The following is a 26,278-nucleotide window of genomic DNA, read 5'->3' on the forward strand; positions in this document are numbered from 1 at the left end:
CTGCAAATGGTATCCCTGCTCCAGATCTCTTCCTGGTTCCCTTCTAATCTGCAGGATGCGGGTAGCTTCATTTGAGGCAAAGATTCCCTTAGTCACCATGTAATAAAGACAGGTTTCAGAGTAGCAGCCGTGTTAGTCTGTATCCGCAAAAAGAACAGGAGGACTTGTGGCACCTTAGAGACTAACAAATGTATTAGAGCATATGTTTTCGTGAGGTAAACCCAATGAAGTGGGCTGTAGCTCACGAAAGCTTATGCTCCAATACATTTGTTAGTCTCTAAGGTACCACAAGTCCTCCTGTTCTTTTTATGTAATAAAGATGTGACACACAGGAGTTGTGGGGCAGGGTTACAAAAGGTTATATCCCCCTCACCTGGCAGGCGTAGCATCCACTCGCTCCCATGGCTACTGTTACAGCCCATTGGGAATTCCAGGTCTGAAAATTCCTAGCTTTAGACTCCATGTCAGATTTTAGCTCTGGAGTTACTCATGGCCAGGACATAAACCAAGGCCCCTGCAGACACGTTACAATAGCTCAGCTGTTACGGTTCTTCCGTCCATAGGCCAAGTCCCGCAGCAGTGTGGCCACATACCCAATGCTGACGCTGCATTTCAGCGAGTACCACACTGCTAGAAGTGCCATCCGGTCGCGGGCATGACATTAAATGGTGGCCCCTGCTGCCTGCATATAGGTGGAAATGAAAGATCCCGGGGCACTTCCTAACTCATAGACTTTACGGTCAGAAGGGACCATCATGATAGTCTAGTCTGACCTCCTGCACAACACAGGCCACAGAATCTCACCCACCCACTCCTGTAATAACCCCCTAACCTATGTCTGAGCTACTGAAGTCCTCAAGTCATGGTTTAAAGACTTCAAGGTGCAGAGAATCCTCCAGCAAGTGACCCGTGCCCCATGCTGCAGAGGAAGGCGAAAAACCCCCAAGGCCTCTTCCAATCTGCCCTGGAGGAAAATTCCTTCCCGACCCCAAATATGGTGATCAGCTAAACCTTGAGCATGTGGGCAAGATTCACCAGCCAGACACCCAGGAAAGGATAACTGACTCCATAACAGAGATTGTAATAGCCAAGGGGGTGAGATGGTCATGTCTAAGGCCTGCTGCATGGCTAGGTTTAATTGGCTGGGTTCAGTCTGAAGAAACCCAATTCGATGAACTGCACGGAAACGGTCAGTGCCTTTGGGGACTCTTAGGTAACTTCTCCAGCTCCCAGCTTGCAGGGCAGGAGACATTTTGAAGGGGAGTTGCATTCAGCACAGCACAGGAGGAGAGACCCGGCCTGGGAAGAAAACACAGTCTAGTGACGGAGAGGATGATGATGGTGATTGATTTGTATTCCAGTAGGGCCTAGAGGCCCAAACCCCATTGTGCTGGGCTGTGTGGCCAAACAGGGAACAAAAAGAGGATCCCTGCCCCGAGGATCTTACAGCCTGCATTAAACAGAGTCCTGGGGGAGGAAGATGCATTCGAGGTCAACCTGAGCGGGGAGCTTCACTGAAGGCAGCCCGGGCAAGGGAGGCGAAGGCAAAGTGACCCAGGGTGGAGGCGCTGCTCCCCAGCCTGGGGAGAGGGGCGGGAGTGGATTATGCTGGGCACAGGAGAGGCTGTCACGACCACCCAAAGGGCGGCCTTCCCATCCCTCCTGGGGGGAGGAAGACGCAGGAGGGCAGGGAGCTGCGCTGAAGGGCAGCCCAGGGAAGGGAGGCGAAGGCAAAGTGACCCAGGGTGGAGGCGCTGCTCCCCAGCCTGGGGAGAGGGGCGGGAGTGGATTGCACCGGGGGCCCAGGGGAGGCGGTCACCACCAGCCCCGGCGCTGGCGGAGGGAGGGGAGCGGACGGCCCGGGCCCCGGCTCAGGCCGCGTCGGGGGCGGGCGCGGGGGCGGTGCGTGGCGTGCGAGGCCGGGCCGAGGGAGCGCAGCCCGGCGAGCTGCGGCAGCGAGTCGGCTCCAGGGGAGGCTGCCTGCGCGGCGCGCACCCCCCCCGCGCCGGGCTCCGGGCAGGGCGGGCGATGCAGCAGGCGAGGGAACAGCAGCAGCAGCAGGTGGTGCTGATCAGCCGCAGGACAGGAGCCCGCAGCCGCCATTAAACAATAGCAGCCGCCGCCGCCGCCGAGGGAAGCTGCAGCCCCGGGCCGGGGCCGCGCAGCGCAGCGCAGCGGGGGCGAGGCGGCCAGGGCTGGGGCGCAGCGCAGAGGGGGGACAAAGGCGCAGCGCGGGAGGCGGCGGCGGCGGCGGGTGGCCCAGTGCCCGGGAGGCGGCGGCGGCGGCGGCTGGTCCCGGCCCAGGCAGCGGCAGCAGCAGCCGGAGCCGAGCCTGACATGATGTTTCCGCAAAGCCGGCACTCGGTAAGGGGGGGGGGCGCGCGCGGGAGGGGGGGGGGCTGATGGCACCCGAGTGTGCGTGGGGGGCGCACCCGAATGAGCGTGCGGGGGCGGGGGGAATGCGTGGGGTAGGGGGGGTTCACTGCAGTGGAATGTGGGTTGGGCACCCCAGAGTGCGCGTGGGGAGGAATGCGTGGGGTGGGGGGCTGGGCGCACCGGAGTGCGCGGGGGGGGGGGCGGGGAATGCGTGGGCTGGGGGGCTGGGCGCCCCGGAGTGCGCGCGGGGGGGGGCAGGGAATGCGTGGGCTGGGCGCCCCGGAGTGCGCGCGGGGGGGGGGGGCGGGGAATGCGTGGGTTGGGGGGCTGGGCGCCCCGGAGTGCGCGCGCGGGGGGGGGGCGGGGAATGCGTGGGTTGGGGGGCTGGGCGCACCGGAGTGCGCGGCGGGGAGCTGGGCGTGCGTGGGGGGGGGGGGCTGGGCGCAGCCGAGTGCACGTGGGGGCAGGGGAATGCGTGGGGGGGCACACTGGAGTGTGCATGGGGGGAATGCGTGGAGGAGCTGGGTGCACTGGTGTGGGGGGGGATGCCTGGGAGACTCCGAGCACAGGAGTATGTGTGTGTGGTGGGGGGCTCTGGGGTAAATGCAGGGGGCCCCGGTGGGTAAGGGGATGCGTAGGAGTGGGAGGGCCTGGAGGCGAAGCTGGTGCTGGGGATATGTGCTTAGAGGCTGGGCCGGGTGGCTCGTGGCTGAGAGGCCCTGGCGGAGGTGGGGTGTAGGGAGGGGGCTTAGGAAGTGAGAGGGTGGGGGTGGCATGGGGGGGTCAGCAGGGCACGGCGGGGAAGGGGGTGGCTGGTGGTACCCTTGACCCAGGAAGTGCAGTTGGGAGAAGCTGCCACTGCCTCCTCGTGCTTGAAGGGCCTAGCCCCTGGCAGCAGGGAAAGGGGGTGTTGCTGTGAGGAGGGGGTGTTTTGGCATATTTTGGGGTGCAGTGGGGTAATTGGGTGGGGTGGTGGGGCAAGCTGGGAGGGATATGGAGGTGCCGGGTGGGACAAGTTGGGGGGTCGAATGCTGGGGGTAAGGGTTGTGGTCTGCTGTGGGGTTGCACGCTTGGGGGTTCTACTTGGAATATGGGGGTGCTGGGTGCAGCAGTGTAGGGGTTGGGTGCTGGCTGGGGCAGGCTGGTGGAAGGGGTGCTAGATTTTGGGGTGCTGATTGAGACAAGTTGGGGGTTCAGTGCTAGATGGGGCAGGCTGGTGGGATGCAGGAGCTGGGGGTACTAGATGTGTTTGGGGGGATGGTGGCTGGGACAGGGTGGTGGGAGGGGTGCAGAGGGTATTGGGGGGAGTGTGGTGTGTTGGGGGGTGTGTGTCAATCAGCACATTTACCTGAGTAGCTTTTTTCCTTTCCATAAAGCTGGTTGCTTTGCTCCCTCTGTTTTTTTGTTGGTTTTTTTTTTTTTGGGAGGGGGAGAGGGGGAAATGTGCTCACTGGAATATTTCTCTTCTCCTCCTCCCTTACTGCAGTGGGGGCTTGAGCCCATGATTATCCTGACAGAAAAGAATAAATGTTTGTTCTTCCTCCACTTTTTAATACCCACGTCTATTTAGAGCCATGTAGGAGTGTTGCCTTAAAACAAACTAGGCTGGAAGATCGGGGGTGGGGGAGGAGGGTGTCATAAGCCCACCTCCACCCTTGTCAATTCTCCTTGTAAAATTCTGTGTCGGATTTCTCGAGTGGGGTGCTTCCTGGTTGAAGAGGTGCCCTGGTTCCTGTTATTAAAGGCGGCGTTGTGGCAAAGGCCCTGGGAATGGTGATCAGCGAGGTGAAAGCGGGGCTTAGCGGTTAGGATGCTAGCCTGTTTGTGCCTCAGTTTCCCGTCTGTAAAATGGAGGTGATGAGCCCTGCTCTCCCTCACAGGGGTGCCGTGGGGATAAACGCATTAAAAGATTGGGAGTCGGTGAGATATCTGGACCTCTGCTAAGTGCTATAGACAGCAGGGCAGTGCCAGGGCTACGTGACCTTGGGCAAGTCATGTCATCTTTCTGGGCCTGCATTCCTTATCTGAGAGATGGGGGTAATAGGTGTCTCCCAGGGGTGGGGTGCTGCTTAATTCATAGACTCATAGAATATCGGGGTTGGAAGGGACCTCAGGAGGTCATCTACTCCAACCCCCTGCTCAAAGCAGGACCAATCCCCAACTAAATCATCCCAGCCAGAGCTTTGTCCAGCCTATGAATTAATTCCAGCTCCTTGGAGCAAAAGTGCTCAGGAAGGGGGCTGTTCTTGCAGTCATTGCTAGGGGCCTGGAAGCAGGGGGTGACTGCCCAGTGCTGACCCTCATCCGTGGGGCGTGAGGGCAGCTGTGCTGGAGGGGGAAGGGTTGGTCGGGGCATTGCTTTCCCTCCCGCCACATTGCCAGGCGCTCTGTTCTGTGTCGTTAAAGGGCTCGTCTCACCTGCCACAGCAGCTGAAGTTCACAACCTCCGATTCCTGTGACCGGATTAAGGACGAATTCCAGCTCCTGCAGGCTCAGTATCACAGGTGAGCCTGAGTGCCCTGTGGCTAGCCACAGCCTGGCGGGCGACAGTGTCCTCCAGCCCTTCTGCGCCCGGTCCGGCTCTCGGTGCCTAAGGACTGCTGGGAGCCAACGGGGATGTTTTCCAGTGCCCAGGCCAAAGTGCGGTGTTGTCTTGGTGACACCCCTCCTCCCGGTGAGCCGTAGAGGCTGCTCTCCTAATACGTGACGCTCTTGGTATCTAGCCAGAGATGGCGGTGATAAATGATGCTTTCGCAGGTGGGTCCCCAGGGCCTGTCACTCGTTCTCTTCTGGTGTGACGCTTTAAAAATTAAAAAAGGGCTCTCCAGGCCGGGAAGGATTGTCCAGAGGCTGATTTGCTCGATCGCTACGTGATGATAGACGGTTGGAAGAACCAGAGCAGTTTCTCGCAGCCTTCCCCCTAGTATAGCACTGCAGTTGCCAGGGAAATAGAACTGATCCTAACAGGTGATCCCAGAGGGAGGAGAAAGAGACCCGAGCAATGTGCTTTGGACGAGGACTTCCTTCCCAGTGGCCAGACTTGAAATGTAATTGAGCGCATTAGAGGAAGGATTTGCCATGGCTAAAATGGCAGCAGGTTGTGGAAAAAGAATAATCATGCAGTGTTATAACCCTGTAGATAATGAAAGCTGAATGCTTTAAAATTTTCCCTTGAGCAGCAGTGCTGTTGGTTTGTCCTTTGCTCATCTATGACGAGGACGATGGACTAGTCAGTTGCACTCTGGTTGGGAGTTTCTAATCAGTTTTGCCTTCTGGCTCCCATGCACTAGCCCGTGGCGGCAATGTTTCGGTTGCCACCGCTGCAGAGGAATGTTTAAATTAAAGAATTTCAAATTTTTCAAAGAAATGTTTCTAAGGATCTTAAGATTTGGCTTTTATTGTAACAACACCTAAAATGTGGGGGCTAAATCAACCTGATGGTATCCTCTTTAATTATCGAATCCGCCATTAGGATCTGTCCATTTTGTGCCCTTATGGATATGACTTTTCGTGGCTGTTAGCTTGTACATCTAGCACGGCTATGACTTTCCCATGTGCCTTGCATCCCAGTCAGGCTTCTGCTGAACAGTAGGAGTGCAAGTTCATAGAATCATAGAATATCAGGGTTGGAAGGGACCTCAGGAGGTCATCTAGTCCAACCCCCTGCTCAAAAGCAGGACCAATCCCCAATTAAATCATCCCAGCCAGGGCTTTCTCAAGCCTGACCTTAAAAACTTCTAAGGAAGGAGATTCCACCACCTCCCTAGGCAATGCATTCCAGTGTTTCACCACCCTCCTAGTGAAAAAGTTTTTCCTAATATCCAACCTAAACCTCCCCCACTGCAACTTGAGACCATTACTCCTTGTCCTGTCCTCTTCTACCACTGAGAATAGTCTAGAACCATCCTCTCTGGAACCACCTCTCAGGTAGTTGAAAGCAGCTATCAAATCCCCCCTCATTCTTCTCTTCTGCAGACTAAACAATCCCAGTTCCCTCAGCCTCTCCTCATAAGTCATGTGTTCCAGACCCCTAATCATTTTTGTTGCCCTTCGCTGGACTCTTTCCAATTTATCCACATCCTTCTTGTAGTGTGGGGCCCAAAACTGGACACAGTACTCCAGATGAGGCCTCACCAATGTCGAATAGAGGGGGACGATCACGTCCCTCGATCTGCTTGCTATGCCCCTACTTATACATCCCAAAACGCCATTGGCCTTCTTGGCAACAAGGGCACACTGCTGACTCCTATCCAGCTTCTCGTCCACTGTCACCCCTAGGTCCTTTTCCGCAGAACAGCTGCCTAGCCATTCGGTCCCTAGTCTGTAGCTGTGCATTGGGTTCTTCCGTCATGCCAAAAGTATTACAGCAGAAGTCTGTGGTGGGCAGAAGTCGCTATTCAGAAACGACTGATTTCCCAGAACACCTCTGCCTTCAGAAGAGCCATATATGGTGTATGCAAGTGCCAGAAATACAGCTGCAGTAGACTGTAGGTCTTTCAGTGGGAGACATTTGCGAGACCTAATCTGCTGGGAAGAAATAGGTTCTGGGCAGGTAAAGGTAAAGCTGTTCCTCATTTGAAATACAAAACCATGGCACATGCTGAAATTCTAGCTGTGGAAATCACCTGCTTTATTAAATTTAAATACATTAAATAATAGAAGATGCTGGTTTGGCTTTGTTTTTTGAGTGTCTGCATTGTCAGGAAACTAGTCAGGTAATTGTTACTTTCCCATAATGCACCCAGAATCTTTTGGGAGAGTGTGTGTAATCCTGTCCCGATAGCCCATGTGATAATTCCTGGAAACAGATCCATGCTTCGGTCCTTCCTGACACCTGTGACTTAACTCACCTAAGTAAGGGCTGCAGGAGTGGATCCAAGGAGTGTAAGCCCTTCTTGTCACTGGGCAGTCTAATGCTGTTAGAGGATCTCTTTAATTATTTGTAGACACAACACAAAGACAGTCTGTATCCCAAAGAGCTTACAGTCTTCTTTATAACCTCTCGATTGCTGTCGTGTTCCGGGGGGCCCATTGCACTAGGTGCTGTACAAACACACAGGAAACAACTGTTCACGAGCTGAGACTTGTAGCTCCCCCAAAGCCATTGTGATCTCTAGCCATGCTCTCTGAGCCGCTGTCTGTTTTCGCTCTTTCAGCTTGAAGTTGGAATGTGACAAGCTGGCCAGCGAGAAATCAGAGATGCAACGTCACTATGTCATGGTAAGGCTCCTCTCCAGTAGCGGAGGGCGTGGGGCGGAGGCGAGGGGCGTACCCAGTGGGACACGGTTAAACAGAACTCTAACTCTCAGATCTGCCCAATACACGACTCCCCTCCCCTCCCCCCATCAAAGTAACTGGAACGCGGCTTATCCACTTGGTGGGTGACCAGCAGATGTCACCATCTTCCTGCCTCTGTTGTGTTGCCACGTGAGGGTGGGGTCCCTGGCGAGGTGGGAGGGGAAATTTAGGGCAGATGTGTTAGAAGAATGGTTGAGAACCGCTAAACTACAAATACAGATTTGATGGGCCCCAAAGAGAGGAGAAGTTAGAAAGCTGGATTTGTAAGGAAATAAGTCAGATTGTTATGGGGCCAGCAGAGAGTAGGCTGCCATTGTGCTGGGCGCTGTACAGATAGTCCGTGTCCTAGAGAGCTTAACGAACAAAATAGACAAGACAACAGAGTAAGGGAAACGCGCATGTCACATGCCATTTTCCAGCAGGGAGCCGAACATGGTCTCCAGGCACTCAGATACCACAGCGAGAAGGGTCATTAAAAACTGACCCAGAGGTATTTTGGGGGAGACCTGAAGGTTCTCGGGGCAGTGTTGGCAGGGGCATCATGAGACATGGCAGGGAGTTGCCAGTCCTGGGAAAGGGATATCCGTGTTCTGTAAGCAACAGGCAGGAGAACTTGGTGCCAGCCGGCCACTGGAGAAGCAGAGGTGTTACGTGCTAAGGAAGATGGAAGTGGAGTGAAATCAAAGGAGGGCTGGGGAAACCCCCAGCTGACAGGCTGATGGGAGGAAGCACGGCCAAGCAGTTCCCGCTCAGACCTGGGCATCAAGATCCAAGGGTTTGATTCCTGGCTCTGCTACTGACCTCTCAGTGCGTCAGTAAAATGGGATGTCACTTCCCATCCCAACCTGATAGGAAGTAGTGAGGCTTTGACTTGCTAGTGGTGGTGAAGGGCTGGAAGGCAAGGGCGAGACAGTGTTATCCTCAGCTCGGTGTATTGGAAACTAGCAACGTTTGAAACTGCCGTAAAAGTGGGTTTTGTGATGCAAACGCCAGACAACGCTGACTTGTAGCACAGCTGCTGGGCGTAACTTAGACCCCAGGCTTGATCCTTCGTTACCTCGTACAGTCATCTACGCCAACACAGAGTGGGTGTGAAACGCTGCCACGTCAGAGCGGTGGGTGCTGGAGTGAAGGTGCAAGGACAGCAGAGACTCAGGCAGGGAACTGGCTGCTTGATGCACGCTTTGACGTTGTCATTCGTTAGGGAAACACTGTTCTGCTGTTCTTCTCCCAGACATGGTCAAAACTCAGCCCTCGGTAGTGCCACCTTTGGACAGGGGGTTGCCGTCGTGTATAATTAAACACGCACCTTTAACTCCCGGCCACCGGTGGGGTGGGGCTGGAAGGACAGAGTCTGCAGCCGGTGATGAGGCTTGGGCTGACGTGCTCGGCTCAAGGACTTGATGGAAGTTCTTAGCGCTGTCCATAAAGATGAACCAGAGCCAGGCAGACAGCTGCTGCACCTGCCCTGGAATGGAGAGACACGAGGCAGGAATGAATGCAGAATTTCTTCTGGGAGGAGTTATGGATTTAAAAGCAGAAATAAAAAGGGCAGTCCCACTCTGTATACATCCCCCTGCCTCAATCCCAGGCCTTGGTTGCTACACGAACAGGGGAAGTTGGCTGATAGGGGTGCTAGAGCTGTTTTTTGGACAGGGATGGGGAAGTTTTGACAGCCCCAGCTCTCATTGATACGTGCTTTGAACCAGAGGTGGCGGAGGATAGGGGCTTGGGACAATGTGGAAGGATGAAATTCTTTTCATGAGCTAGTGAGTACCAGCAATTCTCACCTTCTGCCAATTGGTGGGGCTGGGAGCGAGAGAATTCCTGCCATTTATTAGGTAGTGCCTGGGAGCCCCAATCTGGGACCGGAATCCCGTTGTGCCAGGTGCTGTACAGGCACAGAACAGAAAACCAGTCCCTGCCTCCCAAAAGCTGCCCACCTAAGTAAATCATTCAGTTTAATCCCACGTGCCCCCTGCAGACAGCTGTTGCCCTCTGTCCATCGTAGCCAGTAGCCCGCTAGCGGGGAGCGAACAGAAGGGTTTTATTTCTGAATTTGTTGGCTGCTGTGGTCATGAAACTTTGAATCGCAATTAGCGAGGGCCCCTGTTCCCTGGTCGGCTTTAAAAATGAAGAGAAGAAAATCCTCGCACGGGAGCATTGACATTAATCGGAATGAAGCAATAAGCGGATCCAAACGGCGCTACGCAGTGAACACGAGAACACCCCAGAGATGCAGCACTGGCCTCGTTGAAGTAGACAGAAGCTTTTTCCTTTGATACCAGTGGAACCAGGATTTCACCCCAAGTGTGCGGAAAAGGATGTGAAACCCTCATGCTCCAGGGCATAAATCAGCCTCTAATGGGGAGATTAATTCCCCTCCTGACCCGTACTCCTGGAACTACTTACTGCAGGGTTTCTTTCACCTTCCTCTGACACTATGTTCATAGAATATCAGAGTTGGAAGGGACCTCAGGAGGTCATCTAGTCCAACCCCCTGCTCAAAGCAGGACCAATCCCCAATATTTGCCCCAGATCCCAAATGGCCCCCTCAAGGATTGAACTCACAACCCTGGGTTTAGCAGGCCAATGCTCACACCACTGAGCTATCCCCCCTCCCCCCGCCCGTTCAGTGACTCCAATCCGGCTCCTTTGCAACTTCGTTATAAAAGGTTTGATTGTGACGCTCGTTGCACGTGGAGTCTTGAGTTGTTGCTGTTTCTCTTTCCTCTCCCCCCTGCAGTATTACGAGATGTCCTACGGGCTCAATATCGAAATGCACAAACAGGTGAGACAAGCTTCTCTCTCTGGGCGCTTTCTGCAGCTGCCGGGGTGGGGTGGGGTGGGAGGAGGTTGGGCTTTCTAAGAAGTTAGTTACTTTCTTCACTGAACCTCTCTGACCTGCCCCACCCCGCCTCTGCTGGCTTAATTTCATTTTGGGAGTCATCAAAAAGCCATGAAGCTTCTCTAGGCTGTAAGATTTGAGCTGCTTTCGTGATGGATTCATTTCCTTGGGCTCCCCTGCACAGATGCATGCTTGCCTCGATGCTTGCCGGTCATTATATTTCCATGGCAGATGGCCATGGATTTGGGGCTAGAGTCCAGTTGGAGAGGGGAGACTGGGGGGGGATGGGACACTCCATGCTCTGCATGTCCTGTCAGATGTTCGGCTCCGGTGAAGAAGGTGCAGGACCGGAATGAGGTGGGCATCTCCAGGGGATTGGGGAGGCACAGTGGTCCATAGACAGGCACAGATCAGAGGTAGGGCCCCTGAAGGGTGTGATGCCAGACTGAGCAGCCTCCCCTCCAGAGAGCTGTTGGAATGCTCAGTACGACACAGAGCCGGGCCTAGTTCATAACCCCCGGAAATCTTGTTTGGACTTGCTGATCTCCTTAGCAGCTGCTGCTTCCTCCCTGTCACGTGTTCCACTGAAAAGGCAGGGGAAGCAGGAAGAATCTTTTAAAGAGTCTTTGAAAACAATTAGCCTGTGATTCACGAGGACTTGTGCTGTATGGGTTTTTTTTTGGTTTTTGGTTTTGTTTTTTTAACTGTTCCCAGGCCGTAGAAAATGCTTGTGGTCCGCTGTTGTATAACAACCCCAGGGACGGGCAAGCTGCTGGCGGACAGGGAGTCTCTTTGATGGGGAGAATCTGGGAGGCTGCAGATTTTATGCACCTCTTAAATCTCTCTTTGGCGTGGGGGCTGGTAAAATTCGGTCTCTTCTGTGGGCCTCTGGGTAACTTCAAACCCCTGCTGCTGACCCAGGCCCCAGCACCAATCCAGAATTAAATGTTTCTAGTTAAAGGGCAACCCCTGCTCTGGATGGAAGATGCTGCAGAATTTGGCAGGCCCGAGTAGGGGACATGAAGCACAGTTTGTAGACCCCAGCTGTTTTCAGTGCTTTCTGGAGGCCTGATTTTCAAAAAGCAATGAGCCCCCACTCCTAAGGAAATACCCGGCCCCTTCTGTTGTCTCACGTTGGGCACTCAAAAAATCACCAGTCCCTATACATATGGATTTCCTCGTTCCACGGCTATTTAAATAAAACCAAAAACTGGGTTCTGTCTGCACCTTGTTTCTAGTCTGAATTTGTCTAGCGTCAACTTCCAGCCACTGGACCTTGTCAGACCTCTGCTAGTGTGAAGAGCCCTCGGTTTTTATCGAACGTCTCTTTCCCGTGCAAGTGCTTCAGCTGTGATCAAGTCACCCCTTAACCTTCTCTTTGATAAGTTCCTTGAGTCTGACACTACCAGGCATGTTTCCCAATCCTTTAATCTCTCTCCTGGCTCTTCTCTGAATCCTCTCTAGCTTTTCATGTTAGGTCCCCAACCTGCTTCATGGCTTCTGTAAAGCCCATTAGGTGCCTGTCTGCAACATCAACCTGGCCCTGTATTCCTCTCCCTTCAGTTGGAATCTGTCCTTTATTTTTTAATATATATATATATTTTTATGAACAGCTTTGCTCATTCCCCAGGAGAAGAGTGTTAAAAAAAACGTTTAGAGTCTCTTTAGTAAACCCCATGGGAACCAACTGACACTGTTGTTTTATCTGATCTCTGCTATGGTTTTTTTCTTTTTGCCCTTATTAAGTATCGGCCTTTGTCTCTCCCTGGGCCTATTGGTTGTTATTAACCAAGTCTCCCACTTGCTAGCTCAGCTGCTGGGAGAACGTTCCTAGTGCAAACTCTCAAGATTTATAGAATTTAAAAAAAAGAATAATTTGTGGGAGGGGGTGAGATGATTCCAAGGAGACCTACAACTGATTTCACCACCGCCTCTCCCTCTTGGAAGTGAGAGCAACAGTGAAACAAATGTCTGTCTGAATCTGAGCATTGTACATAATTCAGCACTTCCCAGTCTGGTTTCTAATAAATTTCCTTCCTATAGGCCCCTGCTTTCTTTATTAAATGCATATTTGAGTCCCTGAGAGGGAAGGGAGAATAATGAAAACTCAGTCGGTGGGATCAGCAGGATTTCGTTTTGCAAGGGTCTGCAGTGGATTTATTTATTTTTCTAAATGAGTCTGGGTGGCTCCTGCAAGGAGGCAGGGAAGTTGGGGGTTGGGGGGCTGCTCAGGTGAACAGACCTTGATCAGGGCAGATAATCTGCAGGGAGTGTACCAATTTCTTCTGACCTTTTTTGTTTTTAATTCCAGGCTGAAATTGTCAAGCGGTTAAATGGGATTTGCGCTCAAGTCTTGCCCTACCTGTCTCAAGAGGTAACCTTTTTACACTGTGAATCGCGGGCAGTGGGGACTTTAAAAACACTGCTTAGAAGAGCCTGATCCTGCCAGTTGCCAAGTGCCTTCAGGTCGCTCTTGAGTTCAGTGGGCATTGTGGGGCCACCCCACCGATTTGGGCAGGTGGGGTCAGATAATTTCAAGCGCTCAGCGCTCCTGATCAGGCCCAGGTTGTTTCCAAAGAGCTCTGCACCCGATGCACCAAATCTGGAAGATGTGATCACTTGCTTTAATGCCTCCATTGGAGCTCACTAGGGCTGTCAAGCAATTAGAAAAATTAACCGTGCAATTAAACAATAATAGAATACCATTTATTTAAATATTTTTGGATGTTTTCTACATTTTCAAATGTATTGATTTCAGTGACAATACAGAATACAAAGTGTACAGTGCTCACTTTATATTGATTTTTGTTTGCAAGTATTTGCACTGTAAAAAACAAAAGAAATAGTATTTTTCAATTCCTCTAATACGGCTACTGTAGTGCAATCTTTCTCATGAAAGTTGAACTTACAAATGAACAACTATGTACACAAAAAACTGCATTCAAAATAAACAATGTAAGATTTTAGAGCCTGCAAGTTCACTCAGTCCGACTTCTTGTTCAGCCAATCGCTCAGCCAGACAAGTTTGTTTACATTTTCAGGAGATAACGCTACCTGTTTTTTGTTTACAATGTCACTTGAAAGTGAGAATGGGTGTTCTCGTGACACTGTTGTAGCCGGCGTCGCAAGATATTTACGTGCCAGATGCGCTAAAGAATCATATGTCCCTTCATGCTTCAGCAACCATCCAGGGGACATGCGTTCATGCTGATGCCCGATTCTGCTCGATAACAGTCCAAAGCATAGCGGACTGACACATGTTCATTTTCTATTATCTGAGTCAGATGCCACCAGCAGAAGGTGGATTTTCTTTTTCGGTGGCTCGGGTTCTGTAGTTTCCACATTGGAGTGTTGATCTTTTAAGACTTCTGAAAGCATGCGCCACACCCCGTCCCTCTCAGATTCTGGAAGGCACTTCTTCAGATTCTTAAACCTTGGGTCGAGTGTGGTAGCGATCTTTAGAAATCTCACATTGGTACCTTCTTTGCGTTTTGTCAAATCTGCAGTGGAAGTGTTCTTAAAACGAACATGGGCTGGGTCATCATCTGAGACTGCTGTAACATGAAGTATATGGCAGAATGCGGGTAAAACAGAGCAGGGGACACACAATTCTCCCCCAAGGAGTTCAGTCACAAATTTAATTACCGCATTATTTTTTTTTAACAAGTGTCATCAGCATAGAAGCATGTCCTCTGGAATGGTGGCCGAAGCATGGAAGGGGCATACGAATGTTTAGCACATCTGGCAAGTAAATACCTTGCAATACCAGCTACAAAAGTGCCATGCGAATGCCTATTCTCACTTTCTGGTGACGTAAATAAGAAACGGGCAGCATTATCTCCCATAAATGTAAACAAACTTGTTTGTCTGAGCGATTGGCTGAACAAGAAGTAGGACTGAGTGGACTTGTAGGCTCTGAAGTTTTATGTTGTTTTGTTTGAGTGCAGTTAAGTAACACAAAAAATCTATATTTGCAAGTTGCACTTTCATGACAGAGATTGCACTACAGTACTTGTATGAGGTGAACTGAAAAATACAAATATTTGCACTGTAAAAATGATAAACAAAAAATAGTAATTGAAATCAAAATGTATATTATTTTTATTACAACGCAAAATACAATGTATATGAAAATGTAGGAAAACGTCCACAATATTTAATAAATTTCAATTGGTTTTCTATTGTTTACCAGCGCGATTAAACCTGTGATTAATCGCGATTCATTTTTTTGAGTTAATCGCATGAGTTAACTGCAATTCATCAACAGCCCTAGAGCTGACCGTTCTGAAACTCTGGCCTGAAACATTTAAAGTAGCCCTTGAGTGTTCTCCCCCTTTCTACATGTTATGGCTAAAATATCCTGTCCTTTGTGGAGCATCCGCAGACGAAGATGGCCTCTGTTCTCGCTCCATGAATTTCCCAAGATTAGAGTCATCGGCTGTTTCTGTGAACTATGGTTGGGGCATGCGGGCAGCTTATTAGAAGGACGGAGTGTGTATTTAAAAAAAAAAAAAAAAAACTCCATGTGGCTGTTCCTTAATATTTTAATTTCTTTGGTTCAATAATTAATGTACTTGCTGCCTCTCTCTCTCTTTAAAAAAAAAAAAAGAGACTGATTAATTGGAGAGGGAGGAGGGCATTGGGGGAGAACCTGACACCTCAATTTGATTTTGACTTGGTCATCTTGGCGTGTTTACATTTGCAGTACAAGTCTCCTTAAATGATGTGACGTGCAATGGAATTGTGGTCGGAATTAGCCATAGGGGTGGGGGGCTACTTTGTTCTCCATTGGGGGAGAATTTAAGGAACTTGCAGGTCAGAGCTCTTTAACAGCTTAGCCACAGCTAAACACTCTCTGTCTTACTGCATGGCTCTCACCCTGCCCCTATGCCAAACTTGAGAAGAATCTACTTGCTGGAGATAATATTCAGAGACTTTTTCCGATTGCTACCCCATGGACCAATTACCATAGTGCCTTTTCTGAACACAGCTGCTGCTGTTCCTGTTCTGAATTTTTCTAGCATTGGTGCTGGCCTTCCCAGTGGCTCTCGAAGCTGCCTGCCATCAGAATTTGTGCCCAGGTCATGTTCCAGGGCAGGGAGCATTTGATCTCTGGAGCAAATACGTGGGTGCTTAAACTAACCAGTGTTTCTTCCTTGCTGCTTTTCATGGGGGCTGTGAGGCCTCCAAGCAGCCTGGAGTTCGCTGCATGGCCCAACTAAAGGGTAAAACTCGCCCTGGTGCTGCACAGGGACCAGAGTCCAGTTGGAGAAAATCCTGACACTTCTTTGGTGGTGCAGAGGCCTTTCTTGCATTGGAAATGGGATGGGGGGGGTGCATGGGCCCCCAGGTGGCAGAGTCCAGCTGTACTGGGGATCCAGGGTGGATAAAAATCCATTTCTTTAATTTAAATAGATTTAAAATTTAAATTTGACATTGTGACAAAAGTGTTAAGGCCTAAATTTACTATAGTCTGTTAAAATAATTTAAATCGTATTAAGCAGTACATATTTGCACCTGAAGTCTTAAAGTCAAACCACTGAACTGGTAGCAGGCACCAGTGAAGTACCTTTAACCAGCATTTGTTGAAGTGCTAACTCAGCTTTTGACCACCGTAGCCTCTTTTGCAGGGGGAACATTTTCTTCATTTTAGTTTATTCAACTTATTCAGTTTGGTGACAAGCTCATTCAAAATTGAGAAAGCAATTGGGAGTTGGAAAAAGCAGGAATGTTGGCCTTCACAACATCCCCTGGCAATGAGTTCCACAGGTTGACTGTGCGTTGTGTGAGGAAATACTTCCTTATCTTAATTTTAAGTCTGCTGTCTATTAGTTTCATTGGTTGCCCCTGGCTCTTGTTGTGTGAAAGGATAAATAACACGTTACTTTCTCCGCACCATGCATAATTTTATAGACCTCTATCATATTTCCCCTTCGTCATTTTCTAATCTATGTATAAAAAGGAGGTATGAAAGGATGAGATCTGCTAGTTCTAATATCTTGAAGGACACTGTGACCAGAAACAATCAATTCAGTTCACTAACTACAGGTAATACTTCATTTGTTTAATAAATCAGTTAGTTTTAAATGCAAAACGTGTTTTGATTAAACTTAATTTTTTCCTCTCATATCCTGCCCATTTAATGTAGTTTTATTTAACTAATAATTTTTAAAACGTTGTTGAGCTTTTTTAATTTTGTATTTCCACCCAAGTGGAAGAGCTTGACACACCACAATTAAAAAATTAATCATCTAGTAAATAAGAAATGAGTCATTCACCATCTTCTAACAGAATTGCTTAAATAAATGTGAAGAGATACAGTATATCTTCCTGGTTGGCAAAAAGAAGCACCTAATTTAGGCTAAAGGGTATATTTAGTTGCAAATCAATTTGTTACCAACCGATGAGAATCCACCTTTCTTTAGGAAAATAACAAGAAAATACAGATGCAAAACAAGATTAAAATGGATTATTATAATCAAGGGTACTGCTTGCTGATCTAAATCATGATTAAAATTGGTGATTTTTAAATTGTTTTGGTTTAAATTGATCTACCCTACCGAGCCATGTGCTGGTACGGGAGTTTGAGGTTGGGGCAGTGGAGACAACTGAGAAGGGGTGTAATAGAGGTCTATAAAATCGTGAATGGGGAAGTGTTGTTTACCCCTTCACATAACACAAGAACCAGGGGCAACCAAAGAAATTAACTAGGCCGCAGATGTAAAGTTAAGATAAGGAAGTATTTCTTCACACAACACATAGTTAACCTGTGGAACTCATTACCAGGGGATGTTGTGAAGGCCAAAAGAATAACTTGGTTCAAAAAGGAACTAGATGAGTTCATGGAGGATGGGTCCCTCAATCCCGAGATGGTCATGGACACAACTCCATGATCTGGGTGTCCTTAAACCTCCAACTGCCAGAAGCTGGGACTGGATGACTGGATGGCTCACTCGATAATTGCTCTGTCCTGTTAGTTCCCTCTGAGGCACCTGGCACTGGCCACTGTTGGAAGAGAGGCTACTGGGCTAGATGGACCATTGATCTGACCCAATGTGGCCATTTTTATGACTAGTCCAAGGCATCCTCTGGCACCATGTGTGGTGGGAAGGTGAGGGAGTGGAGAGCCCCATGCCCCTAACTGTGCTCATCAGAAGATGTCCCCCAAGGCCATAAACAGGACTGAAACAATATACAGGCCTTTGAGTGGGTGCCCTGCATTGGCTGTGAAACATAACCCAGGAGTCCCCTGGCCTAGGCATAACTCTGTTGGAAAAGTCTGGGCTGGTGGCTGTGTTATGGAGAGGAATGCCCTGCGGTGAAGGCCCTGGACTGGGATCCAGGAACTCATGGTTCTGTTCTCGGGTCTGCTACAGACTTCTTGAGCTTTACCTCCCTGTGCCTCGGTTCCCCGTTGGTGAAGAGGGGATAACACCGGCCTGTTTAGCTCGTGAGCTCCTAGGAACAGAGATTCTCTCACATCTATCACCCTAAGGCCCCGGTTTGAGCTGGGACGTGTAGGTGTCCCTGTAGGGTGAATAATAGCCATAATAATGACTTGGTTTGTAGCTCTGTAGGGGAAGCTAATGCTAAAGCGCTCAGGCTTGGGGAAGCTTCCCGTTCCTTCCGCTCCTCCATTTCCTCCAGGGACGGCATCTGTACTGGAATGGAGAACCTGGAACTTGCTCACCAAGAAGCAGGAAACTTGCAGCTTCCTGACCCAGTGCAAGCCTGTGCCCCATGTGCTGTGGCAGCATTTTGCCCTTTGATTCCCTTTCCGTAGCGTGGGGCTGATCCTTGATGTCGGGTGATCCTTTGATTTTTAACTCTTTGTGTTGGGCTTATGCCATTTAAATGGCCTCTCTTTCTCCGGAGTCTGTAGGGGGCTGGACAGTAGGCCAGGGCTTGGTGTGTGGCTGCTGGATCTGTTTGTGTTGAGAAGGGCTGGCAGGGGTAGGGGTGGAAATTGCCGTATTGCAAAATGGTGTATGCGTTTGTTGGAAATGCAGCTGAGGTGACTGGGGATGGCGAGGGGAGCTGTTTTGGGGCATGGCAGGGGAGGGGAAGGCAGCCCACTGATCGGAAACTTCTCTCCATGGGGCCTCTCATGCATGTTGTGATTGGGAAGCGTGCCAGGCTGATAACCCAAAAGCCGCCTGTCATCCATGCTGCGCGGGCAGTGGCCATGTGGCCTCCCTTTGCCCCTCTACTGCTCCCAGCTTTGCCAGTCTCTCTCCCCCTTGATCTGGAGGGACTGTTACATCTAGGGCTGGAGGCTAGCCTGCTCTATCTGCGCCCCAGCCATTGAAGGTGCCAGTTAGTCCCCCCTTGTCCCACTGGGGGCTCTCTGGTTTGCCCACTCCCCTGCTGTGTATCTCCCCTGGGCAATTCGTCTGGTGCAGCAGGCGGGGAGAGGTGGCACACAGGAGCGGGCAGCCGTGGCATGTAGGAAGAGGACTGAACAGACTCTCACAGTCAGGGTGTGAGTCATCCAGGTGGGGCAGAAGGGGGGAAATCTTGCCCTGCCGGTGATGTCTGTTCTGCAGGTGAAGGCCGGACATTGCCAGGGCTGGTGAGGGGGCACCTTTCCCGGGTTCAGAAATCACATGTGCAGCTACAAGTAAATCCAGAGAGGGGCAGGGGCGTCAGGTCGGGAACAAGCAGAAGGTGCTCAGCTCCTGCAAGCAAAATCTCTTGGCTTGCTACCCACCAGCGGCATATGTACATGGGGCCGGATCCTGCAGCACATGCTCGGGGGAACATCTCTCCTGCCATTCATACGCAGGGAGCATTGCAGGATCAGGCCCTTTTACAATCTCCCTCCTCACCTGAGCCTCTCCTAGGACCGGAATTAACCCAGGTCGGGATGCGTTTAACCTGCCTGGCAGTGCAACCTGCTGGGAGAACCGAGCGGTCACTGGCCTGGGCTAGACCCAGCCGTGTTGAGTAACACACAGTGATTTTAAATGACTCAAAAGCTATCTTGTTTCCCCCCCTCCCTTCTCTACCCCCCCAGCACCAACAGCAGGTCCTGGGAGCCATTGAACGAGCCAAGCAAGTGACCGCACCAGAGCTGAATTCCATCATCCGTGTACGTGATGCGCGGTTAGGAGCGGCTGTGGGGAGGGGGGAGAGCATGAACGCCAGCCTCAGATCCCTTTGGCTAAACCCGGGGCAGGAACCAAGTGACGCCAGCCTGAATTCTTTAAATCAGACAGGCCCTGGCATGCCACAGGGTGGGGCCACAGTGGAGAGGGTTGTAGCTCTTCTGCAGGGGAACTGGTGGGGCTCTGAGCCCTGTCCCCTTGGCCTTTGCCCCCCACCCCACCCAAACCGACGCAGGCTGTTGGCACATTGTTGTTGCCAGCAGCTGCCTCTGATGCCCCCCCAAGCACCACTCACCATATCCTACACTGATCCATGCACACATGTGCCCTCTGCAGAGCATTTGACCTCGCTTAAGCCGGCTGGTTGCAGCTCTGCCCTGGCCAGGCTGGGTTGTAGAAGTTGCATCAGGCTGGCCTGGCCCAGCAAGAGCATGTGATAAGAGCCCGACTGGGCTGCCTCGGGCCAGGCCGTGTTCTGCGCTCACTCAGCCATCAGCAGCCGAGCTGCGTTCGAGTACCGGTGATGTGAGCGTCTAGACAGGGCTGCGGGGGTCCGTCTGGCTCGGCTCCATCCGTGCAGCGCAGGAACAGGGCTAGAGCCTGGTCGCAGCCCAGTGACCTTGCTCCCACACAGGGTCAAAGCATAAGGCAGGGCTCGCGCAGCAGGTTTGGCTCCAAGCACCCCCAGGGCCCAGAACATGGCTGAGCCTAAAGCTGTAGCCTGGTCTGGACACAGCTCAGTCATGAGTGTAACTCGTGGGGGAGGGGAGGGTTACAGGTCCTCCTCTGTGCCTGATCTGCAGAGGGGGGCAAGTCTGTTACAGGGCCCTACAGAGCCCAGACTCTTCAGCTCAAGCTTGAGCGGCCTACGCTTTTAGTACTGGAGGTCGCTGGTTCAGTCCCAGCTGTTGGCCAAGATGGCATTTTGAGATGAAGCCTTTTGCAGCTGGGGTACCCAGAGGCAGCAGCTTCCCCAGCGGAGCGGGGCCCTTAGCGGGAGTGGGGCTGCCCGCTTCCCAAACGACACATGACCCTCTCCCGTTGTCTGTCTGTCCATCATTCTCTACAGCAGCAGCTTCAGGCTCACCAGCTCTCGCAGCTCCAGGCTCTGGCTCTCCCCCTGACTCCGCTGCCCGTGGGCCTCCAGCCCCCTTCCCTCCCGGCTGTCAGTGCCGGCACTGGGCTCCTCTCGCTCTCCGCCCTGGGCTCCCAAGCTCACCTCTCCAAGGAGGACAAGAACGGTCACGACGGGGACACCCACCAAGATGACGACGGGGAGAAGTCGGATTAAAGTGAGGGGTTGGGGGGAGGGGTTCAGTAAAAGATGCAGTATCACTCTGGTCAACGCTCCGCAGAACTGCAGTAGTCTGTACGGTGGCAGCCCACCAGGCACGCAACCCATGCGGTGCCCCCCCTCCCCCATGCCCGGGATGGGGGGGGGGGGGAGCGGGAATCCGAGCCTCCATCTTCCTTGAGAACGGAGTAGAAATGAGGCAGCAACAAACACCACGGCTACGAACGCGGGGCTGTTAAATTCCACTCTCCGCCAGCCCCCCAGATCCCTCGCCGGCCTGGGCTCGGGCCGAGCACTGCTGTCCCCAGCTCTTGGCCCGCAGTAGGTTGATCTGACCCCGGGCTGGGCAGATGGGCCCAGCTGTGTCTGGACTCTGGGTACTGCATGCAAGCCCAGTGGTACCGTTCTGCCTCTTTTCTCCCCCCGCCGCCCCTCCCCGATGCGTATTTAAAGATACAGACCCGTTCTCCATCCCAGTCCTCCCTGCCCCTCCATGCCCCCACCTCTGTAGGTTTCGATTGCATCTCGCTGGTTCTGGACCGGTTCTCTCTCGGCACCCCACCTACACTAGTGCCCGCTTTGCACCTTGCTGCCCTGCATGTATCCCTGTTTAACCCGTCCTGGGAGCACAGTACTAGTCCAGCGCCCCCAGGCACCAGGTGTTTCTCTTCGCGCTGCTTCTCCACTTGTGGCTGGAGCCCCCCCGCCCGCTGGCCCTCCTCAGCCTTGGACCTGGCTGTCTGTGATGGTGGGAGGAAGGGAGGGGAGAAATCAGACCAGATTAGAACCTCCCCCCCCCCCACTTCCCTGCCCCCCCACCGTTTGAAAAAGGATACTGCAGCTTTCTCTGTTTCTATTTCAGTGCGCTAGCGTGTCTTTCTTTTAAAAAAAAAAAACACAAAATGGAGTTTAAAAAAAAAAAAAAGAATCTCGTGTTTGTATATAGTCCTTTAGAGAGAAATCTTGTTTTGCTTTTTGTGTTTAATCACTCGACCTATACTAAGAGGAACTGAAGATGCTGTATTGAGGATGTTACTAGCTGTGCCTTTCAAATAAAGAAATAAGAAGGTTGGTTAACCCCGCGAGTCAGCTGCTGCTCTCTGGGCCTTTGGTAAAGAGAAAGGGAGAGGGTGGGTTCTGTTCTACCCCCTGGGGCAGAAGCACAGGACCTGGGTTCTTTGTCTGACTGGTTGTGTGGCCTTGAACGGCCCTGCTCCGTGCCTCAGTATCCCCATCTGTAAAAGGGGGGTGGGTCTTCCTATTATGGCTGAGTCAACTGAGATCACTGCCCTGCTGGGTCTGTACAGCACCCAGCACCTAGTGAGAGGCAGGGCCTGTCCCAGAGAGCTTAGACTTACATAGACCAGAGAGGGAGGATGGGAGGGGGAAACAAGGCACAGAGAGAGGAGGTGACTCACCCCGCAGGTCAGCAGCAGAGCTGGCAATAAAACCCGGACTCCTGCTCAGTGCTGTATTCACTGGACGGTGCTGCCTTTGCCGGGTGCTCTGAGCAGTTGGCGAAGAACACGCCCAAGGCCCTGATCCTGCGCACACCGCATCAGGCGGTGAGCGCTCGGTGTACATGAGTGCATGCTCCAGAGGCCGTAGGAGTCAGGTGCGCTTTGAGCATGAGGAAGGGTTTCCCCAGAGCCCACCTGTTCCATTACCGTGTCCTCAACAGGGGCTTCTGCTGGGAGTCTCTGAGGTTGGGGAAGCCCTGCCTCAATTCTGCACCTGGCCACGTGTGCTCTGCCTGACCCCTCCCCCCCCCCCCTCCCAAAATCAGGGCTACAGCTGAAGTTGGCCTTCCAGTGGCAGTGAGATTTCCTTGTCTCTCTCTGAGTCTCTGTGCCGTTGCGGTTTTCAGAGGGGGTAGGGAGCCTGAATCCCACTGATTTTGGGGGGTTTAACTCCTGTGACAATCTTCCCTGCCTGTGCACATGAAACCGAGTGAAGGGTTGATGGCGGTGCCTAGACTAAAAGGCCGGACAAGGATTTGCTGTCCAGGCCCCAGCACCTTTCATGTGCTGGCAAGCTTGGTTCAGCCCGGAGCTGCGCTGGGTGTTCTCTGCTCTCCCTGCTTCAGGAAAACCTCCCTTCCCTGCTCTACGCTCCCACTCACCAGGGTGCAGTAGCTGCCATCTGGCTTCATACAGCCGTCAGCCCACGGGCCTTTTGCTGGCACCGTGCAGAGCTCTGCAATTGCACCACGTTGTCAGCGTTAACCCTGAGCCCCGAGCTGCTGCTCCACTTTGGGAGAGGCTGCTGCTGCTGTTGATGCTTTGGGTGGAACAAAACGACCCTGACATAGGAATAGGCCGGTGGCTTCCTGCAGGCGCAAGCCGAAGAGAAGTTAAAGGGGGAGGAGCAGGTGACTTTCTGGGGAAACGCAGCTAATGCCAGGGTTGGCCAAGAGCAAGTTCTGTGGTGGGTTTTCTTGGTGGCTGGATGTTACAGCGCAGGGCCACTAGACGTGGCTGGTGTAAATGATCTGTGCTGGCCTGCCGCTGTTTGTAATATGACCTCTACAAATTACGCACGACTAGTCCCTTCCGTGAAATGCTGCAGGCGTGATCTCTCCCCCCGACCCCCAAGAGGTGCTGAGCATCAGCTGCTCTCCTGTTGCTCGTCACCTCTGGACAATCCAGGCCCCTTGCTGCCCTGGGGCTGGGATCACACTGATGGACTTGGCTGCTAGCTCTTAAGCGTAGCTGTCCTCTGGCTTCGATAACCTCATTCTGCTCTTGGGATCTCTTAGACCAGCTGGAGTGGGGAGAGTGCTGCTGTCCGGCGGCACAGTCCTGCTCCCGTTAAAGTCAAGAGAGGAAAGCTGCCAGGCCTTGCAGCAGTGCAAGCTCAGGGCCAGGAAAAGCTGGGGGCTGGCTGAGTCAGAGAGCGCGAGCCACCGGGCCTGCAAACTGATCGCATTTAACGAAGATCGTCCCCTTTTAAGAAGATAGGATTTGCCTTGCCAGAGGTTCATCGAGTGCATTATCCTGCCTTGGGCTGCTTCAGAGAATGGTGTGTGCAAGTGACGGAGGGGCGGAGACCATAATTCACTTGGTAAGTTGTGCAAGAGGCTGCATAATAAGCCTGGGTCCCTGCCCTCCCCTTGGATTTTGTTAGGGTTGGCCTGAAAACACAAGGTAGGTTTATAAGAGACCAGTTTGTGTGACTGCTGCTCTAAAGGATGTTGAGCGCTTAAAAATCCCACTACTGCCAGAAACAGTTTTTTCAGTAACCTCAAGCTTCTCTGTCAGCGATTTGGGAGGGAGGGGAGCTTCGTTTTTTCATTTACAGGTACCTTGTGCATTCAACAGCAGTTTGCATCTAGAGCATTTCATCATTTCCCATGGGGTGTGTGACCGTCATGCGTGGGTGTTGGGTGCTTTCACATGCCAACAGGGGAGAGAAAAAAGGTTTTAAAATCTAGGGAAGTGGGTTTGTCAAATTGCTGTAACTGGTGGCTGTCGAACCTGAGGCTGCTCTTGTCAGTTTCAGAAATGGGGTTTAGATGTCAGGTCCTCGATGTCCCTTTAACGACTGCCTTGCAGGGCCTTATACTCCCTCTGTGGGCAGAGCTCCCTGCACCATGGGGGCAGCGTATGGCCCTGTATAATACTCACTTGGTCCAGGGTCAGTCAACTGCATGCTGCTATTTTTTGTGGGCTCCTTTTATTTTTAGTTCTTTGGAGCTTTTTGGTTTTGTTTTATGTCACTAGAAAGAGCAGAAGGGGGATCACAGAACAGCTCGGTCCCCAGGAACTCCTGGGTTTTAATCCCAGCTCTGACACAGTCTCTCTTTGTGGCCTTGGTTGGGCCACTTACCTGGTCAGCATATATAAAAAGGGGATAATACTTGCTTCTCTGGCTGGAGGATTAATTAATTAGGTTTTTGTAAACTTTTTGGGAGATGAGGCGTGCTATATAGATGTTGTAATGAATGGTGAGTGTGTACAATCAGAGAATCGGAACTGCTCCACTGTGTGTCCTAGGCCCTATACTGCTAATGGAGATTCTCCTTTAGCTCAAATGACTGGGGCATCTGAGTTCTGTTCCATCTGGCTGTGGTGTATGGCACAGGGACATCCGTCCTCAGTAGCCAGGTGTCTGTTATAGCATTAATACCGGGGAATAAAAAGGGAGGTAGGTACCATTCCCAGACACTAGTGGGTATAGCCCTGAAACTGAACTGCAGAAACAGAAAGGATTCCTGCTCTCTGGGGAATCTAATCTCTAATCCAGCAAATCCAGCAAAAATCAACAATTTCACCAATACAACAAAGCATTTTCGAGCTGGAACTGCCAGCTGCTGCAGCACTGGCTGGATCAGCCCTGGTGCAAGGAGGCCTTCAGTGACCCGCTGGGGGCCTGTTTGCTGCCCATGTGCGTTAGATAGGAGCCACCAGCTGGGCACAGCTTTGGGACTGATGTGAAATGAGTTTTGAGGGGTCTCAGTCTGACTCCCAGGGGACAGTCAAAGCATGTCCCAAAAAAATCCCCATGCAGAGTGTGCCTGCTTAGTCCTGTGGTCAGCAGCCTGAGTCAAAAAGCCAGGGGCTCTGTGGGCCATGGAGGCAAACCTGGGTCAGGTTCTGTTAAGCTGCGGCTCCAGCTGTATCTAGTCCGACAGCTGCTCCGTGGTCTTTGTTACATCCAGGAATCGAGGTTTATAATGCGAGAGGCCAACTCGGCGGCTTCAGTTACAGCCACACTTGCTAAAGCAGTTCCTCTAGAAATAGCTGTGGGGACCTAGCTGGCTTTGGGGCTGGCTCGCGCCAGGCAGAGTCTTTCACCGCTAGGTCGCGGATTCAAATCTAGCCTGCGGGCAGGCGTGACCGGATGTCGTCACCTTCCAACGGCTGATGGTGAAGTCAGCTTGGCGTGTTTGCGACCCGGGTCCTTAGAGTGGGGGGTGGACAGGTGGCTCCACAAGACTCCCTGGCATGGGAATGAATTTGCAGCCTCAGCAGGTCACTCAAGGGTTGAATGAGCAACAAGACAATGTTTACTGTGAGCTGCGGGATCCTGACAGCTATGGGGGAAGGCATGTGGTGATATGCTGTATATAGAGCGTCGGTCTCCAGGGGCCCCGGGCCCTAACCCACCTTAAAATGTAAACAGAGAGCCATCTCTCTCTCAAATCGCCTGGATCTTTGGGCAGATGCTGAGCTCGTCTTGCATTTTTCTTCTTTTCTGAGCATGATTTCTATAGGAGCTTATTGATTTCATGCCTCGGGCTTTCCCACCAGGGCATATGACTTCCCCGGCTGGTGTACTAGCAAAGCGCCGTGGGTCTCTCTGGTGTTTCTCTCTCTCTCTCTCTGGTCGTTTTTTGATCACTCAAAGGACGTT

The 26,278-nt window shown here is 51.9% G+C and overlaps 1 protein-coding gene across 2 annotated transcripts; it reads left to right on the plus strand.

Annotated features, from left to right (window-relative positions):
• Positions 1 to 1,932: 1,932 nt before the first annotated feature.
• Positions 1,933 to 22,000, plus strand: TLE5 (TLE family member 5, transcriptional modulator). 2 transcript variants are annotated; one of them, XM_048831370.2, is made up of 7 exons: positions 1,933 to 2,364; positions 4,783 to 4,880; positions 7,533 to 7,596; positions 10,421 to 10,465; positions 12,834 to 12,896; positions 19,539 to 19,613; positions 20,702 to 22,000. In XM_048831370.2, the coding sequence occupies exons 1-7, from the start codon at positions 2,338 to 2,340 to the stop codon at positions 20,918 to 20,920; spliced, it is 591 nt and encodes a 196-aa protein (XP_048687327.1). In that variant the 5' UTR covers positions 1,933 to 2,337; the 3' UTR covers positions 20,921 to 22,000. The 2 variants fall into 2 exon arrangements, with proteins under 2 accessions (XP_048687327.1, XP_048687326.1); XM_048831369.2 differs by having other exon boundaries at positions 1,936 to 2,364; positions 20,699 to 22,000.
• Positions 22,001 to 26,278: the final 4,278 nt, after the last annotated feature.

This window comes from Caretta caretta, chromosome 25 (genome assembly GCF_965140235.1).
Source record: "Caretta caretta isolate rCarCar2 chromosome 25, rCarCar1.hap1, whole genome shotgun sequence".
In the NCBI taxonomy this organism is placed as follows: Eukaryota; Metazoa; Chordata; order Testudines; family Cheloniidae; genus Caretta; species Caretta caretta.